This window comes from Desmodus rotundus, chromosome 12 (genome assembly GCF_022682495.2).
Source record: "Desmodus rotundus isolate HL8 chromosome 12, HLdesRot8A.1, whole genome shotgun sequence".
NCBI classification, from domain to species: domain Eukaryota; kingdom Metazoa; phylum Chordata; class Mammalia; order Chiroptera; family Phyllostomidae; genus Desmodus; species Desmodus rotundus.
In genome coordinates this window covers 45,397,441-45,423,920 of record NC_071398.1, presented here as the reverse complement: position 1 = coordinate 45,423,920, position 26,480 = coordinate 45,397,441, and the positions used below count along the sequence as shown (strand labels likewise).

The 26,480-nt window shown below is 51.1% G+C and overlaps 1 protein-coding gene across 1 annotated transcript in view; it reads right to left on the bottom strand.

The window, feature by feature from the left end:
* The window catches only part of SULT2B1 (sulfotransferase family 2B member 1), a 29,946-nt gene extending 26,522 nt beyond the window's left edge, over positions 1 to 3,424 (bottom strand). The window contains exon 1 of the mRNA XM_024566270.4: positions 3,229 to 3,424. Within this exon, the coding sequence (XP_024422038.2) occupies positions 3,229 to 3,299 (71 nt within the window). The 5' untranslated portion in view covers positions 3,300 to 3,424. The remainder of the gene's footprint in view (positions 1 to 3,228) is intronic.
* Positions 3,425 to 26,480: the final 23,056 nt, after the last annotated feature.

Sequence of the window (26,480 nt, the reverse complement as noted above, 5' to 3'; positions counted from 1 at the left end):
TATGAAGCGTAACTGATAACAAGGCCTGTGACCTAGGGCATTCTGAGCATGTGTCTTGCCGGTGTCTCTGGGCCCCTCCTTGTCCCGTGGGCCTGCTCCGCACAGCCTCTCTCCCCAGTTAAATCCTTGTCGGTTGCTTGCTCTTTTTAAATTTAAATTTAAATTTTTGATTTTAGAGAGAAGGAAAAGGAGGGAGAAAGACAGGGAGACAGACATTGATGGGCGAGAGAAACATCAATTGGTTGCCTTCTGTAGGCGCCCCGACCTGGGACTGAACTCTCCACCCAGGCACGTGCCCCAACCGGGAATCAAACCAGCGACCCTTTGGTCTGTGGGATGAGCCCGACCAACTGAGCCACACTGTCCGGGGCAGTTGCTTGGTTTTGGGGGACAGTTTTCTCACATGGGCTCGTACCCCCTACATAGTGTGTTGCTTAGCTTTTTTTGTCGGACACTTAAGGGTGGAGTCAGGCTGCAGATAGCGCCTTCCACTTGACCTTAAGACTCAGGCATGTCACGCCCTGGCCGGGTGCTCCGTGGGCTGGAGCGCCGTCCCATGCACCAAAAGGTTGCGGGGTTCAATTCCTGTTCAGGGCACGTGCCTGGGTTGTGGGTTCAATCCCCGGATGGGCTGTGTACGGGAGCCAGCCAATCAATGTTTCCCTTTCTCTCTCTAAAAACCAATAAGCTTATCTTGGGTGAGGATTAAAAAAAAAAAAAAAAAAAGAATCGCTCGTGTCTCTATTGTGTAATAGTAGGAATTTTCTGTGACCAGGTCCACCCCCTTGGGTCCACGCAGCCTCTCACTTCCTCCTCAGCTGCTGCGCTTCGCCCCTCCTGCCTCATCTTCCTGCCGTCCCTGCCCTTCCTCACCCGTCTGCTCCTCCTGACTAATCTTTCTGCAAGCTCCAGCTGAAAGGTTGCCTCATCTCACCTCCTGTCATTCCTTGACGTTGTGCTCAGAGACGTCATAGGCACCCTGGAGCCGAGGACCGCAGAGGTGGTCCTCACGCTGTCCCTGTCTGTGAGCAGGTCAGCATTTTTTGGTGCCAGGGTGGGTGCAAAACGAAAGGCATGATCAGGGACCGACCTGTGGTGGCCAAGAGTCTTAAGCTGTGTGAGCAGTTTGAAGAGAGGTCCTCTCAGGCAAAGGGCACTTCAGGTGCAAAGGTCCAGGGGTGGGTGGCCTAGGCTGGAGGGTTTGTGGAAGCAGCTGGATGGGGCCCAGGGAGCAGGGAGGGTGGGGGCTGTGGGAGCAGAGAGGCGAAGCCCCAGAAGCAGCACAGCAAGTGGCGGGACCACATTTTAAACGAGGGCAGCTCCGCCATGATCTCTGCGATGGAGTTCTGTTTGGGAGTAAGATTTCTCTGGGCCAAAGGTATCTGTGTCTGACAAATGCTTTGGAAACCGTCACCCAAGTGGGCACTGGGGAGCCCTGGAAGGGACCGGAGCTGGAGATGGCCAGGGGTAGAGTTGGAGATTAGAAGGGATTTCTCTGGGAATGCCTGCAGAAGGGAGCTGAATGTGCAAAGGCACTGGGGCAGGGAATGCGGAGGCGCGGCCAGGAAATTTGAAATCATGGGCCAGATGGAATGCAGGCGAGGGAGAAGATTGAGCTGGGAGGCCAGGGCGCCAGGGCTTGGAGTCACTTTGGGACTGGCAGGAGGGGAGGGGCAGCTCGGGGAAGGACTGGAGGTGGGAGGCGAGGGCGAGGCTCCAGGGGCCAAGAATGGAGAGAGGCAGGTTATAGGAGAGTGGGGTTGGGCAGTGACAGGCTGTGGGAAAGAGAGGAAGGAAGGGACAAGGACAGTGCCTGGGGGTCTGCCCTGGTGATTGATGGGTCCATTCCCGAGATGGCAGCTCAGGAGGAGGAGCAATACGGGGTAAGCCCCAGAAGGCAAGTTCAGGGCCCTGATGAGAGGCACCCTTCTGGGTCCAGGGGCTTCCAGAAAAGCAAGTCTGAAACCCTAAGAACAGCACCCAGGGGGCAGCAGATGTTCAGGGCTAGAAGGGTCTTACGGATGAGAGTTATTTATGCCCATTTTTCAGATGAAGAAATAGAGGCGGAGACCTCCCTACAGGTGGGAATCCAGGGAGGGGCCCAGCTGCCTCTGGAGCGAGAAACTGCGGAACCCTACGAGGTCTGGAGAAAAGGACTCTAGGACCTTCCCCCAGTAGAGCTGGGACCAGCCTGGTGGCCACTCCCAGCTGGAGAGGCCCAGAGACACTGTGAGACCTGCCTACATCACCCAGCAATTAGAGTCCAGGGCACAAGGGGGGCTTCTCTGCACCCCAGCTCTGGGCTGAGGGAGGGGAGGGGCGGCCAGAAGCAGCACATCCCGGGGTGGCTGGAGGGGCCCACAAGGCCGGTGGGAGAGCCTCGCCTGGCAGAACGTGAGATATTGGGAGTTGGATGTACATCATCTAAGAAGCTTGCTGTGTTACCTTGGGCAGGCTGCCTGCTGTCTCTGAGCCTTCCTCTGCTTGTTCAATAGAAAAATGGAGCCACTGGGAAAGGGTGTTACCTGGGTTGTTGAGGAGAGGAGAAACCACAGACTCTGGGGTCAGGCAGACTGTGTTCAAATTTGCTTCTGGCTGTGTGACCATAGTCACTTTCCCTCTCAGCCTCAGTTTCCCCACCTGGAAAGTGGGCGCTACGAAAGTGTCTGACTCATCCCCAGGAACGAAGGAGTCATGCTCGAGAGGTGGGGAGTGTTCTGTCCCAACCTTTCCTAGGAGGGCCCATCTTCCGGCCCCGGCCCCCAGCACAGAGCCTGGGCTAGAGCCCCACCCACCTGTGCTCTCCCATTCTCCCCTACAGGGAGCTGGGGGCGCATTCGAAGCCCCCGTGAGGAAAGCGACCTGATGGGAGGGCTTTTTGAGGTGCCCCAGGAGGAAAGGGGTCTCACGTTTCCTGAGCAACTACTACAACCCAAACCTGCTCTCATCCAGCCCTGTATGAGGGAGATGGGCGGCTTGTGGGCCCCTTTGACAGACAGAGGAACTGAGGCTCCAAGAGGGACACGGACATGCCAGGCATCCCAGCTGGTGACTCAGGACAGCCCAGGTCCCTCAACTTCCTTCAAGGAGGGACATGTACCCCAGAGTGGACGAGCCGGCTCAGCACAGCCAGCCAAGTCCTCTGGGTCTGAACTGCAGGAGGCCGGGTGGCTTTGCAGAGGCCCCTGGCTCTTCCCTCAGGCCACCTCCTGGGGGGGGGTGCCTTACCTGATTTCTGAGATGTCGTTCTCTTCGGTGTCCCACAGGGCCTGGGTCTGGGGCTCAGCAGGCCCGTCCATGGCAGGCCGGCACGGCTGGGGAAGGGAGGGTGTGCAGGGAGCAGACAGCACGGGCACGGGGATCCAGTGTGAGTGGCAGCGGCGTCTGCCACCCGGGGGAACCCGCCAGGTGCCTACCTCCACGCCCAAGGGGAGGGGCAGCACCCAGCCGGTTCTCCCAGCTGCTACCCACGCCTCCAACCGTGGGGAGCGGCCGGGAGGGAGCCACCCATCTCCGAGAGTGGGGAGGAGGGGAGGTGGGCAGTCCTAGGCACCTTGTGAGCTCGTGGGGCAGAGTCCAGGGGTTCAGCGTCCTGGGGTTCAGCGTCCAGGGGTTCAGTGTCCATCCTGAACCAGGACTTTCCCGGCTGCTGGCCCTGGGCCGGTCCGGGCCCACCTGGAGCCTGTGTCTGCCCCTCTGATGAAGACGCTAATCCCATCTCAGAGAGTTCATTCATTCATTCATTCATTCATTCCTTTATTAACTCAAGAAATATTTATCGAGTGCCCCGTCTGCCAGACGCTGTTCTAAGTGCTGGGGCACCGCTGGGAAGCCGGCAGACAGAAACGACCCTCGCAGGCTGCCTCTGTAAGGGGCTCGTGGAGAACCAGACTGAGAGACAGAGAGAGACCGAGGGAGGGCAGAGACACTCAGAGCCTCAGAGACAGTGAGAGACACAGAGACGGATAGAGCAAGAGGCCAAGGAAAAGACAGGGAAACAAGAAGGTCACAGGGAGTGAGAGACAGGGAGACACAGGTACCCCACAGGTGCCAGGTGACACCACATGTGGGTGGTGTGGCAGCCTGAAGCCCCAGCTCCAGCACCTGCCAGCTGTGGCACCTGGCCCCGATCCCACTGGCCCCTTGTGCCTCAGTTTCCCCAACTGTGATGACCAGGTGAAACATTTCTCAAGGGGCAGGCTCAGGAAAGCCAGCGTCTCCTTCTGCTCTATCCCCCCAAAACCCGGCTGCCTCCCAACCCTCAGAGACCTGGAGTTGGGTCGTGAAGATCAATTTCCTCATCAAAAGTGACTTCTTTTTATAGAACAAAAGAAGTGTGTGTGCCTTGTTGTTTGTTTCGTTTTTTAAAAAATTGTCTGAGCAGATGTCTAGAAAGAAAATAAGAATCCCTGTGACCCCCCTTCTACCCACAGAGGTAACCATCATTAATTAACATGTTGGTGGATACTTTCTAGAAATTTCTCCTCATTTTTCTAGTGTGTGCCTGAGAAATTTTGGTGGCATGAATGAAAACAAAAATATCACTATTTAAAATCCTATTCACTGGCCAATCCCACTTTGCCACATGTCGCTGCGAGGTGAGGTAGGTGGGGCATGTCAGACTCAGGTAACAGATGCAGAAGGGGGGCTCAGAGAGGCGGGGTGACTTGCCCAAGGTCACACAGCATTGCCCACCCTTGCTCTGAGGGCGGGCAGGCGACGGCCATCCTGGGGTGCTGCGCCCCCTCAGTGTGTCTACCTAAAGGCCCATCTCTAAGTGCAGTGGTCTGGGGACCCTCCCCACCACCACCCTGTCACGACTGAGTGTGGGTCCTGTCTCGGCTCCCTTCGGTATTAACCTCTGTGTTTTCATCCTGCAAAGGGCTTCCCTGCAGGGAGAGGGGAAATCAAGAGGGCCAGCTGCCCCAGTCTGGGGCTGAGTGGGCCTCCCTGATATCGGGGTGCTGGGGGCTGGGTGGAGACACTTCACCTGGACCTGGGGCCTCGGCCACCTCGCCCTAGTTCTGCTTTAAAGGCCCTTTGGCCCTGGCTGGTGTGACTCAGTGGATTGACCTGCAGTGGATGGGCCTGCAGACGGAAGGGTCACCAGTTCTATTCCCAGTCAGGGCCCGTGTCTGGGTTGCAGACCAGGTCCCCAGTAGGGGGCGCATGAGAGGCAACTACACATTGATATTTCTCTCCCTTCTTTCCCCTTTCTCTAGAAGTTAAAGAAAGAAAAGCAAAAAACTCCTTCATTCCTGGCTCTGAGAAGGTGACAGCCCTGTCCTGTCCTTCCCACTGGAACCTCCGACAAGCCCTGTCACCAGGCCGCCGACAGCGTTGCTGGACCCAGAGGGGAGGGGCACTGTGCCAGGCAGGAGCCTCAAGCTCTGAACAGGAGGGAGAGTCCCAGGTCCGTGAGGGAGGCAGGACAGGAAATGTGGGGGGCAGTCCTGGGGGACAAAGAAATTGGGGGGGGGGTCCCGTGAGAGTGTAGAGGTGGATGCTGAAGGGAGGAAGCAGGCCTGGGGGCTGTGAGTGGGACGGGCCCTGCCAAACAAGGGGACCCAGAGACCCAGGAACCGTTCCCACCTCTGGCCCCTGCGCCTGCTCTCTGACATGCTCTTCCCCAGACACTTGGGGGCTTCCCCAGGCCTGCCCGTCCCACCCCTCCGAGCTCTCCCCCCAATGTCTTCTCCTGCCTCCCGATGGACTTTTCTCTGCAGCGCTCGTCACCACGGACACCCTAAGTGCTTCCCTCCTTGGCCTCGTTGCCTCGTTGACTGTCTCCTCATCAGGTGGTCAACCCCATGAAGACAGGGCTTGTGAGATGTTTGTCCCCTATCGTATCCGGAGAGAAGTGCCGGGCAGAGCTCCCAGGATGCGGGAGGGGTTCAGTCCATGCAGCTGATGGAGGAAAGGAGCCATTGCTGGTGATGAGTGATGAGTGGTGCATGGGGGATCTCTTCGTAAAGTGGGGGTGGAGGTGGGGAGATGAAAAGCCTGGCTGCTGAGGGTGAGGGGCCCAGGCTGGTAGGAAGAAGAAAAAGAAGACACTGGATTAGCATCTTAATGACAGGAGGGGCAGGAGCGTCACGGGGACCAGTGACCCCGCAGGAAGGGACCTGGGGGGCTGAGGCATCTGTAGGATAGGGAAGAGACTTGGGGGGAAATGGGAAGGAAAACGTGGGACATCCAGTGCCAGCTGGATGGTGGGCGGGGACACCGGGAGGAACAGTGATTGTCCATTTGTCCATTCATCCAAACCTCCATCCATCCATCTATCTATCCATCCATTCTTCCATCCATCCATCCCTCCACCCATCCGTCATCTATCCCTCTGACTAATACCTGGGGGCGGGGCTTCTCTGGGTCAGGACCCGGCACTGTGTCCCCACATCAGACCTGGAAGTAAACGCGGCCTAGAGCTGCGCTGTCCTACCCAGGAGCCACTGACCACATGGCTAGTGACCACTGGGAACGCGGGGCATGTAACCAAAGACGTGACTGCTTCCAATTCTACTTCACTTCAATTCATTTACATTTGACTTTAAGAACAGAAACAGTGTAAAATACCTCCCTTTGGTAAGACTGCCGCAACCGAGCATGGGGATTGAGATACAGCCTGCAAAGCATCTCCCGAGTCATTTTTATACGGATTACAGATTAGAAGGATGATATTTTGGACACAGTGGATTAAATAAAGCGTGCACCTAAAGTCGATCTCACCAAACAGGTGAGTAAAAAGTAAAAGAGACACTTCATAATCTTTCAAAACATGTGGCTACTAGAAAGTTTAGGTTGACACCCGTGGCCAAGTGCTAGCTGATTGGCTGCAGGCCTGGGCTAAATCCAGCTGCTTGGTGTCCAGCCTGGGGACACCTGGCCCTTTGGAGGGTACAGGCAAGGACGCCCCAGTGGGGAAACTCGCCAGGTGGAGGGCCTGATGCAGGCAGAGGCCTAGAGGCCGGAGAGATGGCTGGGAGGTTCTCCAGGCCAAAGAGGGGACGTCTGGAGATTAGGGGGTCATTCTGGGGTCCAGGGGTGGGAGCTCTCGCCCGCCCCTGGGGGCTTACGGGTAGCAGGGAGCAGTGCCTCATGGGGCTAGGACATGCCCTCTGCCCCAGTAAGATATTATCAGTAAGCCCCTGGGAAGACTGTTAATGTCACTGCTGACCAAACCCAGCTCCCCCTTCCTTCCGCCTCAACCCTCAGGAACTGGATGGGAAAGGAGAGCAGGCAGCCTTCTCCCACGGGGTGAGGGCAGAGAGCAGGAGCGAGGAGCTCTGAAGCACACCCCCAGGGCCCTGGCGCCCCCTGTCAACTCCTTGGCCTCTCTCTAGGAGCCCACCCGGGCCCTGGGAAGCCCCAGGACAAGCTATTTTGCTCTCAGAGCTTAGACAGGGGCAAAGGGAGGTCACTGGGTCATGAGGTCATGTTTCCACAGAATCGGGGCCATTGTCACCTCTAGAGCTCGACCTTTTTATTAAAAGCTAGCAATTGCTAGGAATTCTGGGAGAGCTGAGGACGGGCCAGCTCTGGCTGCTTAGAGGCAGGGTTCCCGAGAGAGCAGAGATGGGGGGCAGGGCTCCCAAAATCTGGAGCCGGACCAAGGAATCTGAAAGGGGATGGGGGGGAGAGTGGGTGACAGTGCTGGGGCTGGGGGCCTGGACTCTTGGGTTCGAGGGAGGAGGGGCTGGGAGCCTGGACACCTGGGTCTGAGGGAGGAGGGGCTGGGAGCCTGGACCCCTGGGTGCAAGGGAGGAGGAGCTGGGAACCTGGACCCCTGGGTCTGAGAGAGAAGGGGCTGGGGGCCTGGACCGCTGGGTCTGAGGGAAGAGGGGGTGGTGGCCAGGATTCTTGTGACCCAGGCAGAGATGAAACTGGGACACCTAGACAATTGGAAAAGGGTCGGTCATGGGTGGCGGATGCCAGTGTCCCGAAGGCTCTTGACGTCCCCTTTGAGAGGGAAACGAAGACTTGGTGGGTAGGATGGGAGGAGGGCAGTGAACACCTCAAAGCCCACAGCACTCCCTTCCCCCAGCCTTCCCCTCTAATCAGTGGGTCCATCTTGGGGTGTGCATCTTGCAGAAACCTCCTTCTCTGCTCTCCACCCCATTACCCCATCCCAAACGAGGAGCCCGCCCCAGGGCCGATACTGTGGCCCCAGCTCCACCCACACACTCACACGGGCCGCCCCTCCCACCCTGCTCCGGAGCCGGGCCCGGGCCGCTCTCCTTCTGGGGAGCAAATGGTTGGGGACTCTGACCCCAGGATCAGAGATGGACAGAGGCTGCAGAGGGATGCTGGTGGTGGGGGGCGGCGGAACCTGAGAACCTGGGTCCTTACCAGTTTCCTGGTCACAGAAGGAGAAGAGAGATTCAGGTACGGAGAGCGGGGGTCCCCACAGGTAAAGCCTGAAGCTAGGACTCCCGGGCCTGAGGGGGAAGGTTGGGAATGGGAGTCACGTTCCTGGTCGCTGGTTCTGGGAAGGACAGAGCCAAGTGAGGTTTGGGGGGAGGGTGTTGGGTGTGGGGGTCTCGGTCCACAGGGTTCAAAGGAGCCGCCCTCCCCGGCGTCTTCCGGTTGTCCCAGGCGGTCCCAGGAACATCCTCGCCTGTCCCCAGCACTTTTCTCTGCCAAGATGCCAGGACCCGGCAAACCAGCTGGGCCAGTCGGACATTCCTGTGAGCCCCCTCCCCCCCCACCTTGTTTCCCTCTCCCATGGCTCCAGGGAGGCCTGAGCCCAGCCCCGAGGGTGGTGAGCAGGTGGGCGGAAGGCAGGCTCAAGAGGGAGAACAGGACGCCCCAATCCCTGCTTCATCATCCCTGCTCCCGCCTCCCACCGGCCCCGCTCATCCCTGCTCCTTCCACCCTCCGCCTGCCCGAGAGCAAGGGGTGACGCCCACTTCCTTCTGGGGCTGGCCCTTCCCCCTTGGCCTCCAGGCCCCCTAAACCTGCTCCACCAAACATACATCCGGCCCTTCCTGCTCCTTGTGTTTCTTTCATTCATTCATTCATTCATTCATTTGGCAACTCTCCAGAACCCTGACTAGTGTCTGTTCAGGGCCAGGCACTGCTCCAGGCACTGGGGAAACTGGGGTGAACAAATAATGAGGATGTGTTGTGAAGCACTGGAGGATGATCCCCCCAAAGATGTTCCCTCCGAAACAATCCTGAAACCTGTGGACGTGTGACCTCCCGTGACAAAAGGGACTTCGAAGATGTGGTTGAGTTAAGGATCTTGAGACAGGGAGATACCCCTGGGTTATCTATCTGGGTGGGCCCAATGCACTCTCAGGGGTCCTTAGAAGGGTAAGAGGGAGGCGGGAGGGTCCAAGTTAGAGAGGGGGAAATAAGAATGGACACGGAAGGTCAGAGTCAGATTTGAAGATGTCTCGATGATGGCTTTGGAGATGGAGGGGTCACGAGCCAAGGAACAGGGGCAGCGTCTAGAAACTGGAATGGACAAGACCAGGAAACAGATTCTTCCCTGGGGCTTCCGGAAGGAACTAGCCCTGATGACACATTGATTGTAACCCTGTAAGAATCACTTTGGGTTTCTGACCTCCAGAACTGTAAGATAATGAGTTTGTGTTGTTTTAAACCAGTGGCTAAATCAGTGGCCATTTGTTACAGCAGCCACAGGGAACCGGAAGTAACGGAGAAAGATGACGGGCAGTTAAAAACCACATCGGTGGCAAGGAGTGACAAGTACTGGGAAGAAGACTGAAGTCAGACAAAGGGGCTGAAAGTGCACCAGGGGCTCTTTTAGGCGGGTGGTCAGAGCAGACTTCTCGGAGGAGGTGGCACTTTGCAGAGGTCTGGAGGAGGTGAAGGAGCGAGCCGGGTGGAGATGGTGGAAGAGGGTTGCAGACAGAGGAGCCAGTGCAGAGGGGCCCTGTGCTGGGAGCATGCCCAGTGTGATGACAGAGCTGGAGGCGGCCACTGTAGTTAGAGCACAGTGTGCGAGGGGCAGCTGGTTGTCCACATGGCACCTTTGTGTCCATTAGAAAAGACCCTTTCGCCCTGTCTGGTGTGGCTCAGTGGATTGAGCACCAGCCTGCAAACCACAGGGTAACTGGTTCGATTCCCAGTCAGGGTTCATGCCTGGGTTGTGGGCCAGGTCCCCAGTAGGGGGGATGCGAGAGGCAACCACACATTGATATTTCTGTTCCTCTTTCTCCTTCCCTTCCCCTCTCTCTAAAAATAAATAAATACATAAATAATCTTTAAAGAGAAAAAAGGAAGACCTAATTTTCTCAAGTGAATTTTTTAAAAATATGAGAATTTTTTTTAAATCCCTCACCCAAGGATATGTGTTTTTTATTGCTTTAAAAAATATGTTTATTGATTTGAGAGAGAGAGAGAAACATCGATGGGTTGCCTCCCATATGTGCCCCGACCAGGAATCGAACCCCCAACTTTTTGGTGTATCGGATGATGCTCAAACCAACTGAGCCACAATGGCCAGGGCTGGCTTTTTTTTTTTTTAATTATTTTATTTTATTTTATTTTATTTTATTTTATTTTATTTTATTTTATTTTTTTATTGATTTGAGAGGGAGAGAAGAAAATGTCGATGTGCCCCAATTGGGGATTGAACCTGCAACCTTTTGGTATATGGGACGAAACTCCAACCAACTGAGCCACCCTATTATCAAACAGCCTTAATGATGGCGTGTAGCTGTCCCACAGGGAGAGCTTTTCAGATAAACATGTAAATATCCTGCCAGGAGAGAGACTGAGGCAGGGCGGGGGACTGGGAGACTGGGAGACTGGGAGACTGGGGCCAGGCGTGGAGTTGAACTGTCATTATGAACCAAGGTGGTGACATCCGAGAAAGTACCACCTGCGGTGAGAGAAGGAAGGCAAGGTTTAGGAGGTGGGACAGTGTCTTTCAGCCAGCAGATTAGAGAGATGGGGGGGAGATGGATCCAAGCCCAATCTTCTTCTGTGACCTGGGACTGATCCTCGATGTGGCAAGCTGTCTCCCAGCTCTGGGGAGCTGACACACCTTGCCAGGGACACCCTTGTCATTCCAAGATATAGAGTCATAGTTTTACTGCATTTGTCAAACACTTACGTAGCCCTTACTCAGGGCCCAGCATGGTGACAAGAGATGTACGCGCCTGCTAAGTCAGTCCTCAGGACGACCTTATGATGTGGGTGCTATTATGATGCTCCCTTTACTGAGGAAGCTGAGGCACAGAGGGCTGACGTCACTCATCCTGCCTGGATTCACACCCGATTTCAACATCTCCTAGTGCATAGTACAGGCTTACTCCACAGTGGCTCAGGCGGCCAGTCCCCATCCTGGCTGCTCATCACGACAGCTTTCAAAAGCTGGTCCCTAGCAGAGGTCGGAAGCTCTGGTGCCATTTTTTTGTTTTTGTTTTTTAAGATTGTATGTATTTATTTTTAGATAGAGGGGAAGGGAGAGAGAAAGAGAGGGAGGGAAACATCAATGTGTGGTTGCCTCTCATGTGCCGCCTACTGGGGACCTGGCCTGCAAGCCAGGCATGTGCCCTGACTGGGAATCGAACCGGCGACCCTTTGGTTCACAGGCTGGCGCTCAATCTACTGAGCCACACCAGCCAGAGCCAAAGATCGCTGGTTTGATTCTGATCAGGGCATACACCTAGGTTTCGGGTACGCATCCCGATCTATGTTTTTCTCTCTCCCTCCGTCTCTCTAAAAATCAACGAACACGTCTTTGAATGAGATTTTTATAAAATTGTAATAAAAGAGAGACCCACTGCTCTCAAAACAAACCAGAAAGGCTTCGTGCCACAAACGTCGAGCCCAGTGGTACTCAACCAGGGACAATTTTGTCCGCCTAGGTATGTGCCCTGACCAGGAATCAAACTCACAGCCTTTTGGTGTACGGGACAATGCCCCAACCAACTGAGCCACACCGGCCAGCACAGAAGGTGGGGCATTTTATACAGGCCAATATGCCAGGCTCCCCAGCTCCTCAGAAGGGGGACAGCAACGAGGAACAGCCACACAAGTCAGGTCTTTCTCTGGACGCATGAATGAAGATTTGTGCAGGTAACGGCGTGCATGTGTCAGTCCATTAAAAACACAACCGTGAACAGATAGACACGGACTCGAGTTAACGCCATGCTGCTGGACGTCTTAGGGGTGACGTGTGCTGGCTTCTGCCACTCCCTTTGAAATGCATCAAAAAGTCCTCTGCCTGCTGTGATGTTGTGATTTATAATACGTGTTTGTTCTTCATCCCCACTTCTGGCACAGAGCCCCTAAAAGCCTTGGAATTTCCTAAGTGGTAAGAGTGATAAAGGTGACACTTACTCATAACAAACCCCTTTGTTAATGAGGTGACTCTTGGGAAGCACCGAAGGGTGGAGGCTGGTTGCCAAGGGAACCGACCACATGATTAGAAGGTTGGAATTTTCAGTCCCACCTCCAACCTTCGGGGATGGGAGAGAGTCTGGAGATGGAGTTCATTCACTGATGGACAGTGATTTCTTCAATCATGCCTGTGTAGTGAAGCATCCATTAAAAAACAAACAAACAGAAAAAACAACCCAGCCCTGGCTGGTGTGGCTCAGTGGATGTACTGCCCAACCTGCAAACCAAAGGGTCACTGGTTCGATTCCCAGTCAGGGCACACACCTGCGTTGTGGGCCAGGTCCCCAGTAGGGGGTGCATGAGAGGCAACCACACATTGATGTTTCTCTCCTTCTTCTTTTTCTCCCTCCCTTCCCCTCTGTCTAAAAATAAATAAAATTTTAAAAATCTTTTAAAAAGCAGGGTTCCAGAGCTTCTGGGTTGGTGGACACAGGAAGACTGGGGAGAGCGGCACATGCAGAGCGTATACAAGCTACACTCCCCTTCCCCGTACCTCTCTTCCATCTTTCTCTTCCTGAGTTCCGTCCTCTTATAATTAATCAGTGATCCAGTAAGTAATACGTGTCTCTGATTCTGTGAGCCACTCTCAAAAATGAATCAAACCCAAGCAAGGGGTTGTGGGAATCTGCAGTCCGCTCTTCAGAAGCACAGGTGACAACGTAGGACTGAGCCCTCCCTCAGCCTCTGGGATCTGATGCTGCCTGCAGGTGAACAGTGTCAGAACCGAGTCAATTGTAGGACACCCAGCTAGCTAGCGGTGGGGGATCGCTTGGTGTGAGGAAAACCCCCGCACACTGGAGCTGGGATGGGTGTCTGCATGTTACAGACCCACCAGAGTGGCACAAATGGGAAAGACCTAGGGGGTAGTCGGAGCTTCCGTTGTGCTGGAAGGGGCACAGCGTGGTATGGCAAACAGCTGGTCTCCGACCAAATTAAACACTCACTTCTCCGGCCTAGCGATTGCACTCCTGGGTATTTATCCAGGAAAGCGAGCACATCGTGTTTGCACGAAGTCTTGTACACGTGTTCACAACCAACCCAAGTGCCGGAAGCCGCCCAAATGTCCGTCAGCAGGTGAGTGAGTCAGCAAACCGTGGCGCATCCAGACCGTGAAATAGCACTCGCCTCCCAAAAGAATGAAGCAAGGAAGCGTGCGGTGATGTACACGAACCCCAAAATAATTCTGCTGAACAAAAGAAGCCAGACAAAAAATAGAACGTTCCATATGATTCTATTTAAAGAAAAGCCTAGAAAATGCAAACTAATTACCCTGGCAGAAAGCAGGTGGGCGGGTGCCTGGGGAAGGGAGAGGAAGGAGGAATTCCAAGGGGACACAGGAGACTTTAGGGGGTGACTCCCTGTTCACCGCCTTGGTTGTGGTGATGGCTTCACAGGGGTGCACATATGTCAAAGCTTAACAAATCAGCCCTGGACTGGGAGCTCAGTTGGTTGGAGCATTTTCTTGATACATCAAGGTTGCGTGTTCAATCCCCGGCCAGGCCACAACAAGAGCCAACCAATGAATGTTCAGTAACTGGAACAACAAATTGATGTTCCTCTCTCTTTCCTTTTCTCTCTCTCTCTGTCTAAAATCAATAACTTCTTTTTTTAGATTTTTATTTATTTATTTACTTTTAGAGAGAAGGGAAGGGAGGGAGAAAGCGAGAGAGAGAAATGTCAATGTGTGGTTGCCTCTCACACACCCCCTAATGGGGATCTAGCCCACAACCCAGGCATGTGTCCTGATTGGGAATCGAACCAGGGACCCTTTGGTTCACAGGCCGGCACTCAATCCCCTGAGCCACACCAGCCGGGGCTAAAATCAATAACTTTTAAAAAACTTACCCAATTGAGCACTTCCAAATATGTACAATTTATTTTATGTTAATTACGCCTCCATAAAGCCAGAAATAAAAAATGAAAACAAACTCCGATCTGAGTGCTTTCAAAACTACACCGTGTACTTTAACAGGATGGGCTGTATTATGTGGAGTCATCCGGTTTTATGTAAATGATGCCTCAATAAACCTGACTTGTAAAAATAAGATGAATATAAACTCAGCACTGATAAAGGCTTGGAGATCTCATGCCCAATCTTACTGACTATCAGCAACAATGCCGTATTATAAACTTCCGTGTTGCTAAGGGACTAGACCTTACTGTCCCCACCACAAGAAATAAATCCTGATAACAGGATGTGACTCCGTTGGTGGCCAGCCCTGGGTGGTAATCCAGTGGCAATATATAGATGTTTCAAGGCCATGTGCTGTACAGTCCAAGGGTGGCCAACCTTTTGGCGTCTCTGGGCCACCCTGGAAGAAGAAGAGTTGTCCTGGCCCACACATTAAATGCGTTGCAACATGTAATCTCAAAAAAAATCTCATAATGTTTTAAATAAATGTATGATTTTGCGTTGGGCTGCACCTACAGCCATCCTGGGCAGTGCGGCCTGCGGGTTGGACACCCCTGCTTACACCCTAAACTGCACAATCGTGTATGTTAATTACCTCTCCCTCTTTTTTTAGAAGGTTTTATTTATTTGTTTCTAGAGGGAGAGGGGAGGGAGAAAGAGGAAGAGAAACACCAATCAGGGTCCTCTCCTACGCCCCCAACCCGGGACCCCGCCCGCCACCCAGGCGTGTACTCTGACCGGGAATCGAACAACCTTCTGGTCTGCAGGCCGGTGCTCAGTCCGCTGAGCCACACCAGCCAGGGAACGTTTCTTTTATGAAAGTGGATGGATAGACCTGGCCCTAGGCACCTCTCCACCTGGCTCTTCATCACTATCCTTCACCACGCCCTTTGTGATAAACTCATAAACGTAAAGTGTTTCTCTGAATTCCGTGAGTTGCCATAGCAAATGACCCAACCTGAGAAAGGGGTCACGGGAATTCCCGACTTACAGCCAGTCGGCCGGGAGAACAGGCGCCTGCAGTGGGCGGCAGTCTTCTGGGACTGAGCCCCAGCCGGTGGGGTCCGGGGTCACTCGGCCAACGCTGGTCACTCCGGGGCGTGTCAGACCTGAACTGAATCGTTGGGCACCCAGCTGGCATCTGGAGACTTGGAGAACTGGTTGGGGGGCTGGGGGGCTGGGGGGCTGGGGGGCGGAGGGCAACACAACCTACACCTCCAATGACAGAAGAGTTGTGAGTGGAGCCCTTAGGACTGGTCCGGGGGGACTCTGACTCAGACGTCGGGGGGCCTGGGTGACGGACGCATGGAGGTCTGGTCACGCCCAGAGTCTCGATACTCGATGTCGGGGGGTCTGCCTCTGTGGGTCCCTCAGCGGGTAACCGGAGGGCTGTCTAGAGGTCTGGCGTCTGTCTCCAGGCACGGACGCAGGACTGGGAAAGGCCAACATTTAAGTTCCAGGCTAGTTAACCCAGGAATAAAATCCTATCCTTTATACATCAAACTGTCTGATTTCAGTAATTTAACGGCTTGACCGCAGCGACTTCGTTTTATTTCTTCGCTTCATTCCTCAGCCTCGTTCCTATGTCCACTGTGCTGGTCCTGTCCGCCCGCCTCCCACCGCTCCCGCAGCCCCCCGTCTCAGTGTTCTGGGCGCTCCCCCGGCTCCTGGTGGCCTCCTTCTGTCCTCACGGACCAGGTGTGGCTGAAGAATGGCCCCCAACAGGACCCAGGCCCTGCCGCTCAGAAGCCGGGTCCATGTTAATGTGTCAAGGTGATGGAGCAATGGCAAGAATGTCAATCTTCTTGAAGGAAGATTTGTGTTACTTGTATTTCCCCAGAGGAGGGGACCGGCCAGGCCTGCAGGGCCACAGCGGGGAGTGCCAGGTTGGCTCAGGAGGCAGAACAGGTGTGGGGCGGGGATGCAGTGAGGTTGAGGGGGGAGCCTAGTCAGAGCCTTTATTGGGGTTTCTTTGGGAAAGGCAAGTCAGGGCAAGGCAATCAGTTTGGAATTGGCTACTCTGTACGAATTCTGGGGGGTCTGGGCCGTAGGGGTGGTCTCTAGTCGCTGGATACCCACCATGGGATGACTTAGGGCAGGGGGAATATTGGCTGGTGTGTGTTAGATAAAGGGGTGATTGGGAGTGAGGGTTTAGGACTGCTTGGTTTGCGTTTGGAAGGCGAGCTGGCCGGCGTGTTCTTGTTATCTTTAGGAATCAGCGAGCCCTGGGGGGGGGCAGTCTCTTCCCCGTTCTGTAAGACTCCCCGAAAGTGTCAAAACATCAGAAATTACAAGAAAACTTAAAAAGTGATGAATATACCTGAGAATGTGTTATCTCATGTGGCAAAAGGGATTTTGCAAATGTGATTGAATTAAGGCTCTTGAGCCAGAGAGATTATCCTGGATTATCTCAGGGGGTCCAGCGAGGGTCCCTATGGGGAAGGAGACCTGGCCACCCGACCACCTGGCAGGAGATGTGATAGAAGAGAGATTCGACTCACTTCGGTTACTTATGACGGTCGGTCTCTGGCATCTGGGGCCCTGCCCCCTCATCTACTGCCCCATCTCACTGCGGTCCAGGGGATCCAGCCCTGGAATCTAAAGAAAGACACAGCCCCAGTCCCGCCTCAGTTTCCCAAGACGCTGTAGGGTCACTGGCAGAATGATGGCGGCATGGTGGGGACCGTATCGCCTTCTCAGACTCTCAGAGATGTATTTGAACGTGAACCCGAGGCAGGACGCGCAAGGATCACAAGAGAACTGGACAGGACCTCGGTGCCCTCAGGAGGGGAATCATTTATAACCAATAAGATAGGACAGGCCCTTGGGTGAAATGCAACGTGGGTTAAAATCGCAAGATGGTGCCCGTGGCAGTAAGCTCTCGGAGGCATAGTCAGTGATAAAAACAAGTTGCAGAGCGATTGAGACAGTACCAGATGCAGTGCTTAGGTGAAAAAAAATCTACACAAGTATATATTTAGCCCTGGCTGGTGTAGCTCAGTGGACTGAGTGCTGGCTTATGAACGGAAAGGTAGCCGGTTCAATTCCCAGTCAGGGCACAAGACTGGGTTTCAGGCCAGGTCCCCAGTAGGGGGCGTGCAAGAGGCAACCTATTAATGTATCTCTCTCTCCCTCTCTTTCTCCCTCCCTTCCCCCCTCTCTAAAATTCTAAAAATAAATAAATAAAACTTTTAAAACGTATATATTTAGAAAAGTTTAAATATGTGGGTAATATATAGGCAAAAACTTCAAGGAGACGCACCTCACAGACTAGAGTGGTCCCCAGGAATGGCCAAAAGACTTTCTTTAGAAAGTTGAAGGAGCAAGATTTGCCCCCAGGGTCCCTCCTTCAGGAAATAACCAGCAGTAGTTTTTCTTTTTCTTTTTTTTTTTTCCAAAAGAAAATTTGGGAAACAAAAAATTACAGAAAACCCCCAACACCCCAGAACACTATAAATCACGATCTCACCAGCCAAAGATACTGATGATGAACATTTTAGGATTTTCAATTTTCACTATTTTTCTTTGCAGTCTTTTTTTTTACACAGTTGAAATTTTAATATAGACTTGTTCCTTTTTCGTCCTTTGCTTTTTCTTAGCATTAATATATATAAATGTCCCAACCCGTCGGAAAACTATAAATATCAGAACTCCATAAACATCATTTCCAGCGGCTATATTAGCTTTTATCATATGGTTTTAGAACATTTCCTCCAATTACTGTTTGCTTTTCCACGTTGCGTATATATTTTTAGATGCAGCTGTATTTTACCTTTAAATGTCAGATTTGGCCCTAGCCGGGGGAGCTCAGTTGGTAGAGCATCCTTCCATATCGCCAAGGTTTTGGGTTCGATCCCTGGTCAGGGCACAGAGAGGAAGCCACCAATGAATGCATAAGTCAGTGGAACAACGAATTGATGTCTCGCTCTCTCTCAAATGAATACATGAAATTTTTAAACCAGTCAGATGGACACTACTGTGCTTGCATGCTTTCTCCTGCGCCTCTTGGGCTTACAGTGGAGTGCTAAGCCAAGAATTTCTGTATGATTTCCGTGGTAGTCTGCGAACTCCCTAAATTCACACGGACAAACCCGGTCTTGCTGCTGCTGCTGACGATGACGATGATGATGGTGGTTGTTTAGTAACATTCTGACACAATTATTTCCAGGTTTTACCTTTGTAAAATTGTGCTGTTAATCCCAGCTGGTCTTTCTCACGTTCATATGGATACTTTATGTTGACATGGCACAATATGGATATAAGTACACATGTGTCTAGCTGTTCGCCTGTGTGTGTAAAATCCCGTGTTATGTGTGTGTGTGTTCCTCTGTCTCCGTGTGCACATGTACAAGAGGACATTACATACGCATATACATTATATACAATGTCACACGTAACATACACAAACATACACAGAGAGGATGATGCTGCATGTCATGTTTTTAAAACGAATTCTTCCTTATTAATTCACTTTTATTTTTTTCCACCGTATTTTGTAATTTTACTGATTTGAGAGAGAGATATAGGGAGAGAGAGAGGGACACATGGATTTGTTGTTCCGCTTATTGATGCATTCAGCGGTTGCTTCTTGTGTGTGTCCTGACTGGGGATCGGACCCCCAACCCTGGTGTATCTGGACAACGCTCCAGTCCCGAGGTACACGGCTGGGCTTTGCTTGTCATTCTATATCTTGTGGTTTTACACATGATTTGAAGCACAAACAACCACTTGCCAAGATGCCTCACGGTCTTTGTAAACATAACTTTCCACGCCCGCCCGAGAGTCTGTGGGGACTGGACCAGGTCCCTGCTCTCGGGCATTTGCTTCATTTCCGTGTTTTCACTGGGATTATCGAGTGTGTGCATTTTGGTTCAGTTCCCGCATCTCCAGGGCTGAGTCCCTGACAGTCACAGGAAGTAACCTGTTTTGTCTGCAAATGGTTTTCCTTCTCGGTGCTTGAGTCAAATCACATTTGTGTTGGTGGAGAGAGTTTGGGAACTACGGAAGCACAGAAGACAAAGACAAAAACCATTGGCGGTTCCATCCCCATAACTGGCTATGGGGTCCTTCCTAAATGTCTTTAGTTTCTTTCTTTCTTTTTTTTTTTAATAAATAGTACACTAGTTTGTATTGCTTTTTTTTTTTTAGACTTTATTTATTTATTTTTAGAGAGAGGGGAAGGGAAGGAGAAAGAGGGAGAGAAATATCGATGTGTGGTTGCCTCTCACGCGACCCCTGCTGGGGACCTGGCCTGCAACCCAGGCATGTGTCCTGACTGGGAATCGAACCTCAACCCTGTGGTTTGCAAGGCTGTGCTCAGTCCACTGAGCTACACCAGCCAGGACCCAAAACTGTCTTCAGTTTCTGGTTGAGAGCACATTGTACAGCACTTCTGTGCCTGCTTATTTTTATTTAATATATCATAAAAACATTTCCCCACATAATAACATTATGATATTCCATAATGTTGTTATTCCCTAATTTACAGAGCCTTTTTCTCTAAAGCTCATTCTTATGAGTATATGAAGCCTGTCATTATAAATATTGTAAATGTTTGCTCTCGAGTCCCAGAAATGAAATTTCGGGGCAAGAGGACCGCGTCGGTGTCTGGAAAGGATAAAATGGTTCCCACCGGTTCACAGTACCACAGGGCTGTTCTCATCGCATCCTGTCGCCAAATCGCATCATTTTATTGAGAGCGCTGCGAGAAAGTCAGTGGGAAGGGGAAGCTCATCTTCACTTGCGTATTCATTCATGGAGTCAATAAACATTTACTGAGCGCCTGCTGCACGGCCAGCATGGTCACAGGCACGGTGAGTGAAGCAATGACATAGGCGGACACGAGCCCCTGCCTTGGAAAGGTCACGTTCTAGTGGGCTAGGGGACGCCAGATGGATGGCCAACAAGTAAAGAAATAAATCCGTAGACCAGACCATTTTGTGGTATGTCATATTAAGAGAGTTAATAATGAAGACAAATGCTTCCATTTCCTTTTCTTTAGCTTAGTTTTTTTTTTTTTTTTTAAGATTTTATTTATTTATTTATTTTAGACAGAAGGGAAGGGAAGGAGAAAGAGAGGGAGAGAAACATCCATGTGTGGTTGCCTCTCACGCGCCCCCTACTGGGGACCTGGCCAGCAACCCAGGAGTGTGCCCTGACTGTGGGTTGAACTGCAAACCCTTTGGTTCGCAGGCCAGCATTCAATCCACCGAGCCACACCAGCTGGGACGTTTTTGAAAAAGTTTTGATAGGACTGCAGTGTGTGTGTGTGCATATATATATTAGAATACATTTCAGAAGCAGGCAGCTTGGTGAATTAATTTCAAATGGACGTACCAATTATCCAGCACCCAGATTAAAAAAAAAAAGTCCAGGCCCTTGTGTTTTGCACCCGCCTCTGCCAGGTAATTATGGCCAGGTGTTCTCATATCTGATGATTACATTGTTTTTTCTTGAATAGTATGTTCTGCTCCGTTTTCTTTGGTGTGTCTAATGTATATTTGGAATTGCTTTTGCATGTCCTTATTATTGTCTATTTTATTTATTTATTTTTAGAGACAGGGAAGGGAGGGAGATAGAGAGAGGGAGAAACATCAATGTGTGCTTGCCTCTTGCAAATCCCCACCTGGGGACTTGGCCAGCAACCCAGGCATGTGCCCTGACTAGGAATTGAACCAGCGACCTTTCAGTTCGCAGGCTGTTGCTCAATCCACTGAGCCACAAGGGCCAAGGTTGATAAATGTTTCACATTTTCACTGCTGGCTCTGACTTCCCAAAAGGCATACTTACGAAATGCACACTTGCTCCCGTTTTCCCTTTGTGCTAAAGGCTAATAAAACCCAGGGCTTTGCAGTCTTTGCATTCAAAGAGTGTCAGCTCTTTTTCTCATTTCAACTAACAGCAGATGTGCAGACACGCAAGCAGAAAGCCCGAAGGTGATGGGGATGGGATGGATGTATGAAGGGCAGCGAGGTCACAGGGAACAGAGGAGTGGGGTCCCCAGGGGCTGTGAGCCATGTCACTGGCCAGCAGGGAACATCTCAGACACCGCTTTGAGAGCTAAGTTCGGTGTCACAAACAGGCTGGCTGCAGGATATTAGTCACTTTACCTCCGTGTGATATGGTTCCCGTGTTGCAGCAGGCACCCTCAAAACGGTCTCCCATAAGCCCCGCCGCCTAGTGTTCACATCTTTGTGCAGGCTCTTACACTGTTAAATTAAATCTAAATAGCCCTGGCCAGGTGGCTCAGCTGGTGGGAGCATCATCCCATACACCAAAAGGTTGCAGGTTCGATTCCTGGTCGGGGTGCATATGGGAGGCAATTGATCGATGTTTCTCTCTCTCTCTCTCTCTCTCTCTCTCTCTCTCTCTCTCTCTCTCTCTCTCTCTCTCTCTCTCTCCCTCCCCCCCCCCCGCCCCCTTCCTTTCTCTCTAAAATCAATAAACATATCCTAGGAGGATTTTAAAAAATTTGAATAGCTCAGTGACTGGGGGCTACCATACTGGACAGTGCAGCTCCAGGACACTAAGGAGCCATTACTGGTCATCTGACATGCTAGGCTTGGACAGGCCAGCTGTTCCCTGTAAAGGGCCAGATAAATACAGGGTGGTTGATGGAGTAATAATTTATAGTTTTTATTTGAACATTTCACCTACAATGTTAGACGGTGTGCTTGGGTGGGATGCTGTTATGTTACAGAATGGCATGCTTATGATTTTGTAATAAAAATGGGGGCGTTATTTGTGCCGGACTCCGAATGGTAGGCTTTGCAGCCATGTGTTTTCCATCACAACTCGCCTCTGCTGCTGTGGTGCAAAGAGCCACAGGCAAGGCATAAAAGCGTGGGCATGGCTGTATTCCAATAAAACTTTATTTACAAAAGCTGCCAGCAGGCCCTGGCTGGTGTGGTTCAGTGGATTGAGCGCCGGCCTATGTGAACCAAAGGGTTACCGGTTCGATTCCCAGTCAGGGCACATGCCTGGGGTGTGAGCCAGGTCCCCAGTGGGGGATGTGTGAGAAGCAACCACACATTTGTGTTTCTCTCCCTCTCTTTCTCCTTCCCTTCTCCTCGCTAAAAATGAATTAAAAACAAAAAACAAAATCCAAGCCGCAGGCCAGATGGTCTACTCAGAGCTAATATGCCATTTCCTACTCTAGGGGAATGTTTGACCTACTATTTTATCCTTTGTTGGACTTACTATTTGATTGATTAAGGTGTTTCCCCTCCCTACACCACCACCTTCTTCTTCCTGCCTGAATTATAGACTGCAGGCCGGAGCTGCAGCAGCCACCTGGGACCACGAGGTAAACCTTGATGACGGCAGACACATACATAAAACGGTGGAGCAGAATGTTAGAAGAGGCTGGTCCTGATGGCATTGCGGGTCCCCCAAATCATTCCCGGACTTCTGCCTTCCAGCCTTTTTTAACATGAGCGAGAAACCAATGTCTACCCGCAATTCCGAACTTGATGCCCCCTCTCACTGCCCCACTTCCTCCCTCACACCACACCGTGTGCTCACTCACACCGGCACCTTGTACGCTGGATGCTCTGAACCCTCCCTGCTCTCTCCTACCTCCTTGCCTTTGCCATCCTGCTGGAAAGCCCTCCCATCTGCCCTCTCAACTGTCTGGCAGATTCGCTTCCCTTAATGACCCTCAGCCCCTGCCCCAGTGCAAGCACTCCCTTCCACCCCTGTATGCCCAGCCATGAGTTCAAACTTTTATTCGCATCCTTGGTGTTATTTAAGTGTTTTTAATTAATGGGTAAAACCATGGAGAAACACAGTAGGTATGAACATTTTCTTCTTTTTTTTACTTTTAAAAGTTTTTTAAATTTATTTTTAGACAGAGGGGAAAGGAGGGAGAAAGAGACGGAGAGAAACATCAATGTGTGGTTGCTTCTTGTGAGCCCCTTGCTGGGAACCTGGCCCACAACCCAGGCATGTGCCCTCCCTGGAATCGAACCAGCGACCCTTTGGTTTGCAGGCTGGCACTCAATCCACTGAGCCACACCAGCCTGCACAACTCTGTTCTTCCTTGTTTCAGTTTTTACTGTGACCCACAGTAAAATATATGTATGGACAATAATACAATGATTAATAAACAATACAAGAATAAACTCTTTCACATACAACTGTAAACCGTCTTTGCCCCACGGGGTGTGTGTGTGTGTGTGTGTGTGTGTGTGTGTTTATGTTGATCAGGACATGCTTACACACAAACAGCAGTCTCAAATCTTTACACTCTCAAAATTATTAAGGACCACAAAGGGCTGCTATTTATGTGTCTTATGTCCATTAGTATTGACCACCTTAGAAATAAAAATTGATACATTAAAAATACTCATTAATGCATTTAAAATAACAGTGGTAAACTCATTGCAGTTAACATTCTAAAGTATTTGAATAAAAATAATTTTTCCAAACAGAAAAAAAAACTTAGTGAGAAGAATAGCATTTTTATTTATTTATTTATTTTTTTACCACTTTGCAAATCTCTTTAATGTCTGACTCAAAGGGAAGGCAGCTGGGTCCTTGTGGCTGCTTCTGTGTTAGTCACCGCACTGCATGCTGGGTAGCTTCTGGAAAATTCCAGGGCACACTCAGGGCAGAATGAGAGTGAAAAGGACATGCAACGTTTCAGGGTTAGTATGAAAATCATTCCGACCTCTTGAATGATCTGGCAGGGTTTGGGAAAACCCTAAGACACCCTGAACCACACTTTGAAAACTCGCTGATGCACAGGTCCACAGTTTTAAAATTAACAAAGCTCCAAAAAACAAACAAAAATGTTATTTTTTAAATTACAGTTTACACTCAATATTATTTTGAATTAGTTTCAGGGGTACAGCAGAGCGGTTAGACAATCATATACTTTACAAAGTGACCCCCCAGATATTCCCAGTACCCACCTGGCACTATACATAATTATCACTGTATTATTGACTGCATTCCCCATTTTTACCTCTCCGTGACTATTTGGTGACTGCTGTGGGTGCTGAGAAAGGAATACCTACCAAGAAGGGCTGCTGGTGGTTAACGGAGCTCCAATTTTAAAAACAGCCTAGCAGCCAATTCTACACAGGGGCCTCTCAGGCAAAGGTACTTCACGGAGAAGCCCGACCTGAACTACAGGACTCTGCACTGCATTGCCCCCGGCACTGTGTTCCTGCCACCTGCTGCCAGCCCTTACAGAACGGTTCCTGGAGTCCTATTTCATCCAACAGGATAGAGGCTTTCCCTGGAGCTGAGCAGCTGTATTCCCATCAAGGTCGACATTGACCAGTTAGAGCACCTCCCTCCGACCAGTCAGGAAAGTGCCTTTTGGACCAATCAAACTGTGAGGATTTGGAGCCCTCATTTGCATGAGGACAAACCAATCATGGACCAGGGGTAGGGGCTGCTGCTCATATAAGCCAGCTGTCTTGGGTTTCCGAGAGGATATTTGCTCTTTCCACCTAAGTGCGACGGAGTGGGTCAGTCTGGCTGAGCTGAAACTCCGAAGATGTCCCAGTAGAGCGCACCATCGCTGTCTGGCTGCGGAGGCACCCGACCCCAGGGTTGCCTCACAGCTGTGCTGCATCACGATGAAACGGTTGCGTAGCTGTGTTTTCTCTGCTATGCTGTATCACAACTGAGCCATTTTACACTGAGTTTCCTTCTTTACCGCATCTCAAACTGGGGATTCCTGCTGGTGTTGAATTGGCACCAGTGGTTGACAGTACCTGTCTTTTTAAAAAGATTGTATTTATTTATTTTAGAGAGGGGAAGTGTGGGAGAGAGGGAGAGAAACATCGATGTGCGGTTGCCTCTCATGTGCCCCTTATTGAGGGCCTGGCCTGCGACCCAGGCACGTGCCCTGACTGGGAATCCAACCAGCGACCCTTTAGTTCACAGGCCGGTACTCAATCCACTGAGCCACACCAGTCAAAGCCCAATTTGTACTTCTTAACAACTTCATCTTTTTCGCCCCGTTCCCAACTGCTCTCCCCTCTGACAACCGTCAGTCTGTTGTTCTCTGTATCTGTGAGTCTGCAAAACCAAAAAGTTTTACCATACACTTGGAGGCGGAACTTGACCTGAACAGACACCCCATCTTAAATTATTTATCCCTGACCATACATTGCACCACAGAAGTATTGAAGTGTTGGGTGCCAGCCAGGCTGCTGCAGACCGTACCAGGGCTCGTCAGAATATACAATATGTGTTTCTATGGCCTTACTAAAGAATCTAAAAATCCCCCAATCCAGAACACATCTGGCCTCCAGGGTTTCAAATAGAGCAGTCAAAACAAACGTTCCCATACACGGGCATTTCCCCTATAGCACAGGTGGCAAGCACAAGGCCCTCGGGCCGAATCCAGCCCTCCACGTTGTTTTATCTGGCGGCAGTGCTGAGCTCTGGCTTAACTGTTAAGGGTAGTTACATTTATACAGTCCTAAAATGACATTCGGCCCTTGGAAGGCAACTGCAAGGCTGATGTGGTCCCTGGCGAATATGAGTGTGACACCCCTGCCCAATAGTGAATATGCTCTAGCTTACTTATTCTATTTTATTTTATATATATAAATACGTATTTATTTGTGTATTATACAATATAATTATATATGTATATATAATAATATATACATATGATGGATATATCTATATATAAAAATATATGTATATTATACAGTATTTATATGTGTGTGTATCTCCACGACCCACAAGCTTGAAGTCACACCTCAGCAATGGCTCACTGCTCATAGTTTGAAAACCTCTAGCGGACCTTCTGTGAGCCCCTGTGTCACCCCCACCCTCACCCCATGAAGGGCAGGGAACTGGTTCGACTTGTTCCCTGAAGCACCCCCAACTTCTCACCTAGGGCCTGGTTAAGCACATGGTGTTTAATAAATGTTTATTGAGTGAATAATAAACAAATTGCGAGCCAGGGACAGAGTTAGGTCTGTAACCCCGCCTGTGTCTCTTCCCAGGACTCAAGAATTCTTCCCACATCATTTTCAAAGACCTTGGTAGCAGGGCTACCAGCTCCTGTTACCGTCACCCACCCGCTTCTCCGTCCCAGGTAAACGTTTAAATCGAGCCTCCCTGCTGGATGACCTAGGACTACATTTCCCACAAGCCTCAGGTCTGGGACTACACTTCCCATAAGCCTCTGCTCCCGCCAGGTTCTTTGCCCTTCAGCCAA